General features: G+C 38.8%; 1 protein-coding gene across 1 annotated transcript in view; it reads right to left on the bottom strand.

Moving 5' to 3' along the window:
• Window positions 1-164: 164 nt before the first annotated feature.
• myom1a (myomesin 1a (skelemin)) overlaps window positions 165-17,121 on the bottom strand; it is a 30,066-nt gene continuing 13,109 nt past the window's right edge. The window contains exons 13-37 of the mRNA XM_077522347.1: window positions 16,958-17,082; window positions 15,085-15,268; window positions 14,829-15,003; window positions 14,099-14,220; window positions 11,101-11,297; window positions 10,901-11,027; window positions 9,462-9,646; window positions 9,287-9,401; window positions 7,902-8,058; window positions 7,642-7,748; window positions 7,408-7,452; window positions 6,701-6,837; window positions 6,474-6,618; window positions 5,104-5,163; window positions 4,973-5,040; window positions 4,778-4,903; window positions 2,929-3,018; window positions 2,664-2,751; window positions 2,228-2,266; window positions 2,013-2,118; window positions 1,163-1,326; window positions 1,042-1,078; window positions 851-873; window positions 598-653; window positions 165-528 (exon numbers count right to left, since the gene is read on the bottom strand). Of these exons, the coding sequence (XP_077378473.1) occupies window positions 259-528; window positions 598-653; window positions 851-873; window positions 1,042-1,078; window positions 1,163-1,326; window positions 2,013-2,118; window positions 2,228-2,266; window positions 2,664-2,751; window positions 2,929-3,018; window positions 4,778-4,903; window positions 4,973-5,040; window positions 5,104-5,163; window positions 6,474-6,618; window positions 6,701-6,837; window positions 7,408-7,452; window positions 7,642-7,748; window positions 7,902-8,058; window positions 9,287-9,401; window positions 9,462-9,646; window positions 10,901-11,027; window positions 11,101-11,297; window positions 14,099-14,220; window positions 14,829-15,003; window positions 15,085-15,268; window positions 16,958-17,082 (2,948 nt within the window). The 3' untranslated portion in view covers window positions 165-258. The remainder of the gene's footprint in view (window positions 529-597; window positions 654-850; window positions 874-1,041; window positions 1,079-1,162; window positions 1,327-2,012; window positions 2,119-2,227; window positions 2,267-2,663; window positions 2,752-2,928; window positions 3,019-4,777; window positions 4,904-4,972; window positions 5,041-5,103; window positions 5,164-6,473; window positions 6,619-6,700; window positions 6,838-7,407; window positions 7,453-7,641; window positions 7,749-7,901; window positions 8,059-9,286; window positions 9,402-9,461; window positions 9,647-10,900; window positions 11,028-11,100; window positions 11,298-14,098; window positions 14,221-14,828; window positions 15,004-15,084; window positions 15,269-16,957; window positions 17,083-17,121) is intronic.

Below are 17,121 nucleotides of genomic sequence, written 5' to 3'. Positions count from 1 at the left end.
AATTACTCAGCAACGCTTCGGCGGCCCATTTTTTTTGCCCGTGATTTGAAGGTTGATGTAGATGTCATAGTTTCCCAATGACAAAACAAACAGATGACAATATCTGAAGTTCTTTTATTGTTTTTCCATTCTTCACAGTACCAACATATTTTTAAAGGTTGCTTAAAATACTGACGTGCTAAGAACACACTGCTTTGCTTGCCTTTGTGTTGCCGTCAATCACCCGACTATTCGCTCTTCCACTTTCCACCCTCAGTCCTACTTCTTCCCCGCCTCAAAGTTTTCATCATCCTCCGGGTTGTACACGCTGACCGTAAACTGGCCGGCCTCCGTTCCGTACTTATTGCGCACCACCAATGCGTACTTGCCCGAGTCGGCACGGGTGACGGAGGCGATGGCGATGCTGGCGTACTTGCCCTGCTCGAACTTGAGCACGTAGCGCTCGCTAGTCACTAGCTCCCGCTCGTTCTTGGTCCAGCTCACCTCAGGCGTGGGCTCACCCCACACGTTGCCGGTCAGATTAAGAGACTGGAGGAGAACAAAATACGAAGTGAAGAACAGAGGTAATGTAATAGGAAAGAAGCCAGATTAGATTACCTTGCCCTCTTGGATAGCAACCACGTCTGGCAGGCCTCCAATGACACGAGCACGATCTAAACAAAAAATACAAAGACGGGACAATTTGTTTGGTATTTGTTTACATGTGTGCTAGGTTGAGTCCTTTTAATGATATTTCAAGTTGTCTGATACGTAGATGCTTCCAAATAATTGTGAAATAAATGAATGTCATAACTCGGGAAGAAAAAAAGTTTGCAAGAAAGTGACGTGTTCTGGCACAAGCTTAACTTACTTCTTTCTGCGATGGCTGCTGCCCTACAAAAGGAAGGAAGGAGAGTCACAATGTCAGAAGCTTCTCGAAAGACAAAAAAATGTGTGCACTGGCAGGAAATGCACTCTGAAAGCACTCAGAGGAGGTTATATTCAGTTCAGGCCACTTGGAAGCATTTATTTGCACTCAATCACATGAGTTTGTTTACTCACTTGAGCCTTTGGAATTCCTCAAACGCTTCCTCCCATGCTGCACGAGGGAATCACACGCACATGTTTATGATATCGAATAACAAATAACCAGAGAATTTAATTTGAAACAAAAAAATGTCACCTTGTCCAGACAGTTCAACAACGCGCTTGACCCCGTCCTTGCCATCAAAGAGGTCGATGGTGTATTTGCCCTTGTCCTTCTCGGTGGGTGCGTTGATCTTGAGCCACAGCTGCTCGCCCGCCACTCCCGCCTTTACGCGATCAGAAGCGGCGATCTTGGCGTTCCTTGGTGGTGCAGGAACAAAACAATCATGCTGAAATGTTGAGACTTGGGGGGGAGTTAGCCCAATTATTTGTTCAGTGAGCTTTAATTTCACCATAATTGGCTTTTTGTTTAGACACAACTGGATAAATGCTAACATGCTAGCAATAACAATTAAAATGTTAACATGCTAATAGTTGGTATACAAACATATAGCAAGATAACAGAGTGCAAATATTACTAAAGCACATTAATCAAGATTTTAATCAGATAATTTCTACATCCAGCGCTGTCATCAGATACTATTTCTAATGAGAACTCATCAAATGCTAACAAATGGTATGCTAGCATACAGCAAGGTAGCAACCTAGATAAAGTGAGCATTCCATTTTCCTCTTGTATTCAGGTACAGTGGTGCCTCGAGATATGAGTTTAATCTGTTCTGGTAACAAGCTCGTAACTCAAATTACTTGGACCTCAAATCTTAATTTCCCATTAAAATGAATGGAAATGTCATTAATTCGTTCCAGCCCTCACCTGCCCCTCACCAAAAAACAAAGTTGTAGGCCGAGGAGAACGGGGTAAGATGACCTCCTTAAAAATGTCAATTTTCATTAAAAAGATCAATAATTTGAATGTGAACATATGTGCACAAAAAGTATGCCAAAGTTTGGAGGGTAAACAAATGCTAAATCGCAATTGGTCATACTTGTACTGCCAGTTGATGCGCTGGTCCTCGTGATAGTACGTGACGTCGGAGGAGAGGATGATGCCGTGTTCTGTGCTGGTGACTTGAATTTGAGAGGAGGAGTTGGCTGAAGGGAGGAAATCAAACAAGTATTTATCATTAATAATAATAACACACTTCTTTCACGACATCCACCATTACAGTAGAACTTGTGTGTGCACACTTAAATGACTCACCAATCACCCTGAACAATTCGTTCATTACAGCCTGGTAGCCTAGAGAGAAACACAGAAATGGAAAAGGAAGGTTTTGCAATGTCGGAAAGTAGCATGCACCACTATGTACAGATCAGGGGCGTAACTAGAAATTTTCCAGTGGGTTGGCCAAGGTGACAACATCTCACTGACCATAATCAGAAATTAGAAGAAAACTAGACAGAAACTATTACAAAAATTAACCCAACTACTATACAAAATTTGTAAATAATAGAAATATATTAGATCAATAAGCAAAATTAGATGAAAAATCCAAACATTAAAAACATCTTTTTGTGCAACTCAAATGCTTTAATGCATCACTTTAAAAAAACAAAAACAAAAAAAAAGTCAAAGTATTGTACCTCTATTACAAAGTGTTGTGAGTGGAATACAAATTTCCTGTACATGAGCTTACCTTCATTCGTCATATCGAACCTGCTCTTGTCTTGGCCTCTCTCATCCCTTAGGTACACTTCGTAGATGCCCACGTCATCCTTGGAAATCTGAGGGGCAAAAGCATTAATGTTAGCGGGACAACAGTGACGTCCACTGACGATGTGTCTTCAATAACTGCACAGTCAGCAAAACAGACAAGGCAACGTTGCAGACGTGACATGGCAAACAATGGAATGGTAGCATGGAGTAAATGGAAAAAACATCAATAGCTGTATGGTCCAGACTTTGGGTCTTGGCGGCAGCAGTGGCGAAGCATCCTCAGCGGGTGGCTTTATCTCTTCACTTTGTGCCTGCGGGTCTTGCATAATAACCCACTGCAAATTAAGACACATGAGCACATCAATGGCAACGGACAGCAGCACATGCGATGATGGATGATAATGTGACTTCCATTGGCCATTCTAAGCTAGCCACTGGAGGTTGCATTAAAAACAATGTTAATGATGAAATAGAAGCACATGGACAACAAAACTGCTTCCCCTCAGTGTAATTTTGGAAAAAACTTCCATTATAAAATGCACGATGTGGACAAAGTTATTGGCACACCCATCCGTTTACAGCAAGAAACAACTGTGATGAAATGGTAAGAAGGCTTCATATAGGAAATATATAGAGCAAAATTAGGTTTATCTATGTCAATAGGAAAACATATTGGTAAAAAATGGGCAGACCTTATGCAAGCTCTAATGAAAGCAATAAGCTACAAACATTATCCAAAATTACAAACATACAACAAAATGCTTAATAATTACTGTGTTGTTATAATAAAAATTTAGATGAACATTAAGAAATGGAAAAAAAAAATCTACACAAACATAAGAGAATATTTAAAATAAAAATACAGAAATGTTGGGGGGGGAAATATACAGAAAAAAATTGCATTGATGATATAGATGGAAATATACAGTACAAGAAAAATACAAATATATTAATAAATAATGCAAAATATGAGACAATAACAAATGTTACATGCAAATAAAAACATTTATGATAAATGCATTGCTGTTACAGATTAGTTTTTAAAAGAAGAAAATAGTGGGAAAAATATCAATCTTACAATGAAAAATGCCAAAATATTAGGGGAAAAATATTATGAAATTACAAAACAGTACGAAAAACATCAACTGAAAAATACAAATATATATTAGGACAAGAATACAAAACTATTGGACTACAAATACAAATATATTGGCCCAAAAAAAAAAAAAAATGTCGGGTAAATAAAATACAAAAAAAATTAGAATGTTAGCAGAGATATACACAAATACTGAGGAGAAAATACACAATTATTAGACAGAAACCACATATATTAGAGGGAAAACACAATATTAGGGAAAAATATACAATTGTTAGGCTAAAAATGGAAAAATAGACAAAAAAAAATACATATATTTTAAAGCTTTATGCTTATAAAATATGCCATAATACAGTGCACCCCTGCATACCCATGTTTCAGCACCCACAGATTTACCTATTCAAGGATTTTTGTTTTACTCTTTTTCAAAAATATCTTTTTATTTTATTTTGTTTTACGCATATTTCCACTATTTGCGGGCCAACCCCGTCTCTATCCCCCCGCAATGAGGTGCAGGTATTATTTTTATACACTTGGGGTCAGCATCCTCACATTCTACAGCACTGCAGTATTTGTGACTGAACGTGTATGACCTAAAAAAAAAAAAAAGGCGGGACTTAAAAAAAAAAAGGCGGGTCCTTTCCTTTTGCAGGACGTAGAGGTCAGCGAATGGCAGTGTAGAGTTTGCTGGCTAAACTGTTCACCATTTTGTGTTGAGTGACAGATGTCAGTTGTGGCCAACGGCAGCCGAGGAGGTTTTACAATTTGTTCTAACTAGTAGTTGTAGGCAACTGTATATTGAAGTAGCTAACGATGTTTACTTTACTGTAGACGTGTGTAACTTTAAGATATGTGTTTGAATACTTTAGGCCAAAGAGTGCACAGCATGATGACTGTCACTAAAAGCAGTTTTGTCACTGATGCATGTGTGTTAGAAAGCATTTGCATGAACAATCTAACCAGACACAACGGAAGCAGATTGCCCTACACTGGCTGACCTTTCCGATATTAAAGGTCAGCACGTCATCCTTCTTCTCAAGCTTCTTGGCAGCCTCGTCGCGCTCGCCGATCGAAAGGCTGTCCTTGTACCAGATGATCTGTGTGTCCGCTTTCATGTTTCCTACCTGCGGACAGAAATGAGGATGTGGTCTCACAAAATGATATGCTCATTTGTTGCTCTTTTTTGTCTTTACCGTGCATTGCAGCAGCACATCACACTGTGGGGTGACAGTGAAATCCAGGTACTTGATAAAGTGGGGACCTGTGGATGGAAATGTGTTACGCACATTTATGTATGACGGAATATAAGAGGAAGCACTTATACCTTGTTTCCTGATCCATTCTGCTCGCTCAAACTGGGACTCCTTCTGCAGCTCCCTGAACTCTGCACATAGGAACAGCAAAGCTTCAAAAGAAGGGAAATATGTTCTTCTGCTGCTCCTCTACGGATACACATGTTAACCGCAGGAAAAACAAACATGCAAATATGACCAGGGGTCTATATCGGAAAGCAGGTTTAGTGAGAACCCTAGGTCAAGATGTGGGAAATTGTGTCTTCTGTTTCAGAAAGGAAGGTAACTGAAACCAGAGGAAAAGAGGCAACTTTCATAAAATGAGGCCATTTAAGCTCTCGGTTCATTACCGTAGTAACAGTGTCCATGAACATATCCGGGTCGGTAGCAGGTTTTTCACAATGAACCTCCAGGTTTTCTCTGTCCCTGTCTCCTTCCAGTCACACTCGAAATTTCATTTCCTCATTCATAATGTCATAACTGGGTCATGCCAGGGTTAAGTTTGGGTCATGCAAGGGCATGACAGGGTTATGTTTGGGTCATGCGAGGGTTATATTTGGGTCATTACCATGTGGTCAAGTGTCTGTTTTGAACAGAGGTCAAGTGTCTGTTTTGAACTGATGTAACCAGCATCTAGTTTCAACTGGTAAGACGCTATGTGACGTCAGGAGCTATGTGATGTCAAGAATCTTTAATCTCTTTATCTGGTCAACAGCCAATCAGATAATTCCATGTCAGTCCTGTTACTCACATGTCTAGCCACAACCAATCAGATCGATTCGCTGTCTATATAAGCCTGTCTGAGAAGTGTGTGTTTTGTCAGATTATTACCTCTGTTCCTCTGTGCAACTCTCTTTGTTTCTCGTCTTTGCTCCACGCCTCTCGATGTGAATAAATAGTTAAGCGCTTATTTGTGTCTGCGTTTTGGGATCCAAATCCAGAGCCTAACGCATAAAGTCCACTGTGTTGAGTTTTTTATCTCAAATTGTATAATATTTCCCATTCAAAATAGAAATGCCATTAAATCCCTCCCCTATTAAGCCCTCCCCCACAAGACTCTATAATACTATACTTTATAAAAACAGAGTAACAACATTATTAAAAAACAAAACAAAACTAAACTAAACTAATACTATAAGTACAACTACACCAAGTGAATAGTGTTATATTATCTGTCCACCATCAAATAGTTGTTGCTTCTAAAACCATGACAATTATCACTAACCCTTAGCATGTCAATGGAATTTTGTATTGTTTGTTAGCATAAAGAAAAGCGGACATCCATGTGGCAAAGCTATGTGATAGTTTTAAAAACACAATGTTTAATTATTTTTAGTTGTACGTTTCGTTTAATAGTTAACTCTCTGGAAAAACTGTGCGTTACATTTGTTGTGCGTGGTACCTTCTCCAATCAGCACCAGGCTGGTGGTGCCTTTCGCTTTGCCGTCTACCAAATTGAAGGTGAACGTGCCCTCGTCGGTGACTTCCAGGGAGTCCATGAACATTTCGATGATACCAGTGGTCTTGTCAAAGTTCATGGTGTATTTCTGGAGACCAGCCGTAAGAAAAGTGACTTTTAATTTGTGGAAGAAAAGGGGTACATAATAAACAAGTAGGGCTGGTACTTACATCTCCTTGATGAATGATGGCGTCGTTGAAAACGTACTCTACTTGACAGTCCTTGCTGAACTTCTCCACCTGTGTCCAGAAGCGCACGCGGCCCTTCTCTTGCAACTCCATTGCCATTTCGTTCTTAAAGGGAATAACTGAAGACAAACAAATATGGAGGACTCACTAGCACATAAAGCACAAAGCATAATGCTTGGACACTATACATTTGTACCTTATTACTGCTTTCGAGTTGGTAGCCAAACAGCATGTCACGCTAGCCACTAGTGACCCAAGAGGTAGAGACACTAGACACTAGTGGTTGATTTTATTTGATACTTAACAAGTTAATATTTGAGGTGTTCAATATAACTACTGTACTGTTCATTACGCTTGTATGACAACTATTACTGTACAGTTATTATTAAGGTTTTACGTTGGTAATGGTTTGGATTCTGGAACAAATTCAAAATATAGTAAATAATACATTCAATAACTAAATAATTGAAAGCAAAAAGACTGGTAAATACAAATATAACTAAATAAATAGATACAACTAAAAATCACCAATTAGCTAATCAATACAATAATGTACTGTACTTTGTTTTGACCAATGTCACAAAATGGACTGCGGTGGAATTTCATGGTACCACTCTGGTGAGAATGTGATGTGTGATAAGGGATGAATTTGAAAGCTGAGTTATTTATTGATGGTGCGGCGTAATCACCAGGGAACTTGTGGTCGTGGCTGATCTCCAGCAGATTTATCAGACCTGTCAACAACAAGAAGAGTAGAACAAAGGGATGATGAGAAAAATGCTGAGGATGTGACCTCAGCATTTTCCTCATCGCACATAGTGCCACTTTCCATTTGTCTGGCAGCTGGGAATTGCGTGTATCGGTTACAAAGCATTTCTCCGCGCGGTCAACAAAGCACAAATGCTTTTGGGAACACAGCTCACCTTCCTCTGTGAGCTCGTAGCTGGATGAGGCGCCCTCCATGTTGGGGACTATGCAGGAGAAAATGCCCAGATCCTCCACGGAGGGGTTGTTCAAGATAGCCCTGGACCTGGAAAAGTCAGGACACCAAATAAGAACCTGATGAGAGCTAACCCGTGATTGATTGGCCGGTTTCACGCCGGTCCAGTGTCATACATCGTTGGACCAAGTATTGAACCTTGCGGCGCACGTTTGAGAAATGGAAATGGAAATTGATGCCTACCTGCCCTTTTCGTTGATGATAGTCACTCTGGAGGTGTCTGTGATTGGCTGGTAGTTCTCAGACCAAACAAACTCGCAGTCCTTACTTATCTCGGGGCACTCAAAGACCATGGAGATCACGCCGTCGTCATCCACATCCACATACATCTCCTTGGTGCCTGACAGGAGAGTAAATGGTACATGGAAAGACTTTTGAACTGAAGTGTCATTTTTTGCTGCAATATGTAGTTTATTTTAACATTTTATTAGTATTTTGCGGTTTGTTTGTTTTTGGGTTTTTTTGTTTTGTTTTTTTGTAATAAAATCATTTCTTAATTTGTTTGTGATTTTTAATTTACCCGGTAATAATATTTGGATTTATTTTTGTGTATTTTTTTTAATTCAATACACTTGTTTTAAATATATATATATATATATATATATCTAATTTAATTACATTTTTATTCCAGTTGATTTTAATTTATCAGTTATTGATTTTATTGTGTCATTCTGAATATAATACAATGTTTTACTTAATGTTAATTTCAATTACATTTTGTGCAATTTATATATGAATTAAATGTTTTATTTTATTATTTTAAATATTGAAATCAACTGTTAGTTTAACTTTTGTATAACTCATAAATTAATATTTTTTTTATTTATTCTGTCATCTAATTTTAAAATATAATTTAAAAAGTAGTTGAAATTTTATTTATTTTTTTCTTGATTAGTAATGAAAAGTTTGGTGTAATTTAGTGTAATTTTTCGTGTGATTTTTAAAATGTATATTTTATCTTCTCTTTATTCAGTGTTTAGTATAATTTTAAATATACTATTTTTGTGTTACTGTTTAGTCATGTTGTTTTGTCATACTGTATTTTTTTTAATTAGAGTAGGTAAATGTTTAATTATAGTTATTTATTTACGTAGAACTAAACACTTACTGTAATCTTTAACATAAAATGTACATGGTTTAATTTTTTTTTTAGTTCAATTTGTAGTGTTAAGGTTTGTGTGATTATTTTTTAATTAAATGTTCATTTTTAATATTTTTTGTAATATTTATTGTATATTTTTCATTTAATAACATGTTCAGTCTAATTTTTAAGCTACCCTCTTGTGTGTTTTTTATTTATACATAAACTCTTATTGTAATTTTTAATATGGTCAAATGTTTTATTTTAAAATAACGTAATATATTTTTATTAAATTAAATGTTTATTTTAAAACATATATGTAAAAAATATATTTATTTTTTTAATTTTTAATTAATTACAGCATTTTTTGTGTCATTATTTTAATTCTAGGTTTAGTGTCATTTTTAATATGGTAGAGTTTCCAATTATTCTACAAATTTTTTGGGGGACTTTCCTGAGATTTACCTAACATAACAGTTGCACTCACCGGCACGAGTCTCGGCCGTGATGGGACCAAAGACCGCGGAGGGATCTCCCACACCAGCGAGGTTTTGAGCACGCACACGGAAGACGTAGGATGTAGCTGCCTGTAGCCCGCTCACCTAAATCAACAACAGCAATCAAAAGGAGGCTTTCTCTTTTTATTTCCAAGTGTTCCTCACTTTCATGAACGCCGACTTGTTGGCCTTCTCGTGGGCAGCCGTCCAGCCTTCCTCCCCGGCTGACGCCTCCTTAAAGTCCAAATAGTAGCCATTGACAGGAGAGCGGCCATCGAATGAAGGCGGCTCCCACAGGATCACCATGGAGGTGTCCCGGACCTCCAGAACGTGAAGACCAGCGGGTGCACCTTGAATAAGAAACCAGGGGTGGACATTTTGAGGACACTTTACAAGTTTACATGGATGCAGTCATCCATCCTCGTAGCTGAATGCATGCGTTTTTACGTAACTATCAAAGATAATTTAAAGAACCTCACATGTTAGACCAATAAACTGTTGTGCATCATTTCACCTTTCCTGATTTTTTTAAATTTTTTTTTTGTAATGCCGCTTGACGCATTTTGGAGTCCAGCACGAGTTGTCCCTCCCCCACAATATAAGAACTGGAGTGCCTTTGCTCGCATCAATAGTTATCTGGCACTATTGCAATGTGCAGTTGCTACCTAGCTGTGCCTACACCCTGAAAATGCTTTTTCTTTGTATAGTCAACTGATGTTGCCACTTTAGAGTGCCTCGTTGTCAGCCATCAGTGCATGTATGTCATGCACCGAAAGATAAAAGCGGCAGTTTTTTATTTATTTATTTATTTTTTAATGAAGACTTGACCGTATCATATAAGACCTCTATTATTGTGGCATGTAAAAGCCCCACGACAACCTAAGTGGAAGATTCCAGCCAATTCAATTCCAATAGAAGGACTTTTGAGTCTTCAATGAACATAACCTACGCTTTCTGTAAACTTTAAAGCCAAATTATTTTTCACTGAGCGTTACCATATGCATTTTTGAATTGCCAAAGCACTTTTGAGTTTTTAAAGCTAACATGCGGAAGTCAATTTAGTGCTCGATGAATCGAACATACAGGTTTTCAAAAACAACTTGAAGTCTTCAAAGAACTTATTATACATGATTTCATGATTGAAGGGAATGTTGAGTCCTCAATGCACATAATTTATGTTTCTGTTACTGTTTACCACGGACGTTCTGGTCCAGCCCACTTGAAATCAAATATGGCTGAAAGTGGCCTCTGAATTGAAATGAGTTTGTCACTCCTGATTTAGAGTCTACGAAGTGTTTTTGTAACCACCAAAAACACTTATTATAGTTATCTTCACACATTTTTTGTATATATCAATGTCTATTTAAATTCGAAGAACCTAATGATCACAATTTTGTAAACTTCAAAGAAAATTTTTTAGTCTTCAATAAACATTAACACAAATGCAAATGTTTTTGTAACATCAAAATACATTTAGTTTCGAATGAACATACGCCTTTTTCAAAAAAGAAAAGCAACTCAAGCTAATCCAGTCGATGCTCACTGACACATGAAATTGTTTCACTTTTTAAGGCATAGGTTGTATGTTTTGCGTGGATCTCTACCTGGCACAGTAAGGGTCCACTCTTCACACTTCAAAGCTACACTGGGCACTGAGCCATCGCTCAAACCTGCCATGTTCACGGCGCGCACCTGGAACTGGTAAACGACGTTCTCCTTCAGGTTCTCCACCTGAGCAGAAACAGATGCAGAAGAGTTCACCGCCAAAACAGTTAAACAGACAAATGTTTGGACGGGAGCTCACCTTATATGAGGTGGTGGTGAGGGCGTGGAGGTTGAGTTCGTGCCACTTGCTGACCACGCGTCCCTTCACGGTCCTGTAGTCCACAAAGTATCCTCTGATGTCCGCTCCTCCATTGTTGGTGGGCTGGCTCCATCCCAGCACCATCGTGTCCCTGTGAGCCTCCAGCAGGTGCACATCGGTTGGCATCGCAGGGACGGCTGAGGCATATTACAGATTTACAGGACAGGATACGCTTGTTTAATATGAAAAATGGAAGCCCACAAATTATCTCGGATTGATGGCCCATTGCATGAGAGTGTCATGCAGTTCAAGTTTGTGTTTGTATTTTGGCAAGATTACTTTTTTTAGCCTTATATTATGAATGCTAGGACAGGCCTTCACAACTAATATTCATATATTAGAGAGTATTAGGGCCATATGGAATAGGATTATTATTATTTTTTTGTTTTGCGAGAAAGTTGGTATGTTACAAGAAAAATGACTTGATCTTTTCTTGCTTTAATCTTGTACAATTACAACTTCCTTCTCATAAGATTGGCTTTTTAGTTGAAAAATTTACATTTTATTTTTGTAAGATTACGTTTAATAATTTTTAATTTCATATGTATATTCTCTTAAGAATATGACTTTTTTCACATTACATTTTACGCTTGCAAAGTTCTGATTTTATTGTCGCAAGATTAAGAGAACTCTACAAATAAATTCAGCTTGATTTTCATAACATTAAAGCTTTTTCTGGTCATTTTATTCTCACAAGTGACTTTTCATGAGAAAAATTTCTATTTATTTTTGCAACATTATGATTACCTAAATAACATTATTGTCACAGTATTGTGTTTAATTCCTGTTAGGTTGTGACACGTAGAAAAAAAGTGTTTTTCTTGTAAGATTCCAATTTTATTGCCATAAAACAATGATTATATGATTATGAATAAATATGACATAATTCTCATAAAACTATTATTTATTTGTTGTTTTCCCACCATAATATGCTGATAACTATTTTTTTTTTATGTAAAGTAATGATTTAATTCCTATAAAATTCCAACTTTATTCGGAAAAAAATCCAACTTTATAAAAATACAACATTTTTCTTACCAAGTTACAATATTATTCTATAAGATTATACACGATGTAAATTATATAAATAGGTACGAATTGATGTTGAACTCTTTATGGTTATTTTGTGCCCTTAATATGCCTTTTTCTTTAAATAAATTCAACTTCATTCATTTTTGTCTACTTTTTTCACTTTCAAATATTTTTCTGATAAGACAAAAAAAAAATACAAATTAAAATTAAAAAAATATTTCAGACAGTACTTTAGTCACAAAGTAAAAAAAAAAAAAAGAAATTCTTGCAATGTTACTATGACTATAAAATTAAGATTTTGTTTTTGTACAGCAATTTTTCTTTTTTTCTTCATAATATAAACCTGCTGGGTACGTATCAATAAATATACAGTATTTGTCTTCTACCAATGCTCACCACAGACTTTTTCTATTAATTATTAATGATCTACAGCTTTAACCTCCAGCATGCTACAAACACAAACACAACACACACACCTTTTAGGGGCCATTATAAATAAAAGTACTTACACAGAAGCTTCATGCTCTTTAAGTATGCTTTTAGCCTTTTTCACCTTGTCCATGCACCAACCAGGCCTCCTGAAGAGTTAGCACACAGCTACGTCAACAGCTACACCACAAAGAAAAAGCCCCCACAAAAAGCAAGATTTAGCAAAGCGCATGCACATAACATTAGTCAGTGGGCACTATTCTTAAAGGAGGCCTATTAACTCTTTGACCGCCAAAAACGTTTAATAACGATTAGAAAAATCACGATGTATGCCGCTATAAACGTTAAATGACGTCAACTACGTTTTTTTGTTGTTGTTGTTGTTTAATCAATGGGCAGTGCAGCGTCTAAGTGCAGCACTGCCTGGTCTATGGGTTGTGGAATCAAAAATACCCACTAACTGTGGCCAGCAGATGGCAGCATTGTATCTCTTTTAAATGGGCTGCCGGTGTATGGAATTACAATGAAACATGCCGGAATCTGATGAACTCTGATGAAACTGAACATTTTCTAGGACGACGTGAATGATCAAAGCCTTTGTCACATTAAACCTAATTCACAGAGTGTCGCTAAACAAACAATATTAGTGTCAAAGTCAGTTGTGGGGAAAATGTATCTTTTCACAAAGAGCTTGTTTTCTCCTAATCGTTTAAATTTTGGCTCAATGTCACTCAAGTTACCTATTTTCCGATGGTGATTACTAAAGAACGGAATAAGTAGAAACATACTGTTTTTTCTAATGAAAGAATGGAATATAATCTTTCATGTGGTACAACACCTTGTATATGTAGTAAAAGCACACAATATTCTGTTTGCTTTGAAAGATGAGTTAAAATGCTCTAAATCGGCTGGCACTGTTTTTTTTGTAACGTGTGGCAATAAAAGAGTTAAGCAATAAACATTTATTTTCACAATTTAAAACCGCTACCAGAAGACTTAATAACATGTTTGTAGCATGTTTTCTTTTTTAAGTTGGGTCACTCATGTCAAGGCACCACTGCATATGTAGGACTTAGGAAAGTGTCACTTTTAAGACATCAACGCTGACCTTTGCAACCTATAAAACTTGTTTTCATTCTTAATAACGTTTAATTTCACAATCGATGGGTTATGAGTAGGCATCCTGAGACCCAACTACTCGGATAAAGGAAATAAAAGAGTCAATTTTCGATAACATGTCCCCTTAAGGAGAAGAAGCAAGCAGGCCATACCGAGAAGAAATCAGTTGAAGAGGAGGTTGGTGAAAAATGTAAGTAAAACGTTCCACCAAGTGATTAAAACAGAAGGTCAAGGAAGGCATTCAAAGCACAAGAGAAGACCGTGTTCTGAGTAGTGTATTAAAAGTTGATGAAGTTGGAGCGCAGATGGTGAGGGAGAGGAAGCCTCAAGGCCGGTCAAATAAAGCGAGGACACTCACAAATGGCCGCCCGCACCAGCTCTGGCTGCGACGTTGTGGAGCTCAAGCTGTAGCCGGCGGCGTTGACCGCCTTCACTCGGAACACGCACGTCGTCTCGCTGGTGAGGCCATGGCACACGAACCTGAACACGAGCCACAAAAGGATTCAGACGTGGGGCGTTTTGGTTGCATTATACATAGTGTTGTTCCGATACCGTTTTTTGGCCCCCGATACCGATACCGATACCCAGCTTTGCACTATCGGCCGATACCGATACCATCCCGATACTTACGTTTTTTTTTCCCTCAACATGAAAAAGCTGTCCTGCTATTGGTTCAGAGCATTCAAGGGCCAATACGATATCTTAGATCAGCATGCAGTGAACATGTCACATACCAGTGAATGTCGTGCACCAGCAAGACACAAGATGCTGCATCCAAAATCCTATATTAACATTGGAATTAATGGTATCGGCATGTTACTTGTGAGTACTCACCGATACCGATACCACTGTTTTAGTGCAGTATCGGCACCTGCCGATACCAGTATCGGTATCGGAAAAACACTAATTATACAGCACGGGCTGCAATTCAAAGGAGTGGCACAGTGGCTGGCATGCTAATACAACGGAAGGCAAAAGTTCAGCAATTTGGAGTTCAACCATCATCATCATTTTGTTTTTCCTTTTTTTAACTATCAAAACTTGTAATCCTAATTTGTACTAAATTCCCCATTGCCAAAGTGTTTTACCTGGTCTGCTTGACAGGCTTGTTGTTGCAGGGGATCCAGACGTCGGTGCCCACCACGCTGTATTCGATGTAGTAGCCCACCAGGTCCTTGACATCCTTGGAGGCCCCCCAGGAGACCACCATGGAGGTGCTGGTGTTCCTCGATGCCACGGGTGTGCCCGGAGAAGCAGGCAGGTCTGTCGAGAAGCATGGCGATGACGATGATGACATTCATTTCAACAATTGTGAAAGGTTTATGTAACGTCCGGCCCGCTCACCGAGAACATCTCCCACAGTGATGTCGCCAGTGGCTTCGGAGGCCTCGCCCACGCCGGCGGAGTTGCAGCAGCGCACGCGGAAGCTGTATGATTTCCCTTCGCACAGATCGAACAGGGCGAAGCGGGGAGACTTGACGGGCATGCTGGTGTTCACCCTCTGCCACGTGTCCGAGCCTGAAACGCACTGAAGCAAATAGCCGTTAACAGATATTTTTAAGACAGGCTTGAATCAAATGTGAAAGTGTAAGTTATGCAGTGCAGATCCAGTACACTTACTAGGATTAATGTATGTATAGATGGACTTGGATGGCTACGATATGGATCGCAGCTTTCATGTTCATAAAAATACAACTTTATTGAGATTAAGATTTCAACTTTATTTAACAAAACTGCACTTTTATTTATGTAAAATGATCAGATCAGAGTGGCAAGGGAGGGGAGGCGGGTAAATTGCCACCTCTGGCCACCATGTAACTCTTCCCCTGATTCTATTCTTACCTCACTTCAACTTCTTTCTTAGAAAAAACAGTGCACTTAATTCATGTAATATGACAACTTCTTTCTGTGAAATTACACCCGGGTTTCCCGCAACGCTGTATTAGCCTGGCAGCGCACCAGGTTTTTCTTGCACCTCCGCCAGGCTAAGGTCAAATTAAGAGCTATGACAATGATTTACATAAAGAGCAAATGATGGTTCAATAGCCGAGACGCACAGTATGATCCATGCTGAGACAGTTCGCAAAATGAAACAAAGTACGTAAATAGAGGCATATTTTCGGCCAAAATTTGTTTGGAACTTAGAGAGTTCGTAAAAAGGGTCGTTTGTAACTCGAGGTTCCACTGTACACAAGAGAATGTGAATTTAAGAAATAAAAACTTGATTATATAAGAAAGAAAAACAATTCTTCATTTACTATATTGGCATTGTGATTGTTTAATAAAACCCTTGCTTTTCGTCCCTGCAATTAAGCAGCTAGGGCGGCACGGTGATTGAGTGGTTAGCATGTCTGCCTCCCAGTACTGAGGACTCGGTTCGAGTCCAGGCTCCGGCCTTCCTGGGTGGAGTTTGCATGTTCTCCCCGTACCTGTGTGGGTCTTCTCCGGGTTATCCGGTCTCCTCCCACATTCCGAAGATATGCATGGCAGGTTAACTGGGCGCTCCGAATTGTCCCTTGGTGTGCTTGTGAGTGTGGATGGTTGTTCGTCTCTATGTGCCCTGCGATTGGCCGGCGACCAGCTCAGGGTGTACCCTGCCTGATGCCCAAAACCAGCTGGGATAGGCTCCAGCACCCACCCACCATGACCCTTGTGAGGAGCAAGTGGTTCAGAAAATGGATAGCTGGAATTAACCAGCTACAGAAAAAAAGGTCCACAAGAAAGAATTAAAAATTATTGCTCAAATGTCAAAGCCTTTGATTCACAAAACTGCTCTGCAAAACATAAAACAAATTCAGAGCACACTTCCCCCCTGTCAACAAACAACGAATAGTAATACTAATCACGGGATGTCACCCACCCTTTGTCGAATTTTGTCCAGACCACCGGGCCTACTTTATTCCTATAAAATTATGTTTTTATTCTTTTAAAAGTGCAATGTTGGTGACTGTGTGTGCAATGACTATGATTTACACATATATATATATATATATATATATATATATATACATTTTCTTGACCGCTTATTCCTCACAAGGGTCGCGGGGGTTGCTGGCGCCTATCTCAGCTGGCTCTGGGCAGTAGGCGGAGTACACCCTGAACTGGTTGCCAGCCAGTTGGAGTGTTTTAAGTATTGACTTTTTTTATACCATGTCAATAAATGCTGGCTTTTTTTGCCCCAAAATGACTGTTCAAGTGTTCATCTAACACTTCTCACCTTCTCAATATAATACATGACTCCTTCATGACCCCTTTGGACAGGAGGCTTCCAGGCAAGCACCACATAGCTCTTGGTCGCCTCGGTAACCACAACTTCAGTGGGTTCTCCAGGGACAACTCCAGCTGGGGGCACATCATACAAGATGATAATGACGGAAGAAG

The sequence above is a fragment of the Festucalex cinctus genome, chromosome 1 (genome assembly GCF_051991245.1).
Source record: "Festucalex cinctus isolate MCC-2025b chromosome 1, RoL_Fcin_1.0, whole genome shotgun sequence".
NCBI lineage: Eukaryota > Metazoa > Chordata > Actinopteri > Syngnathiformes > Syngnathidae > Festucalex > Festucalex cinctus.
Note: the sequence above shows the minus strand (reverse complement) of the source record. Positions and strands in the feature narration are given on the sequence as shown.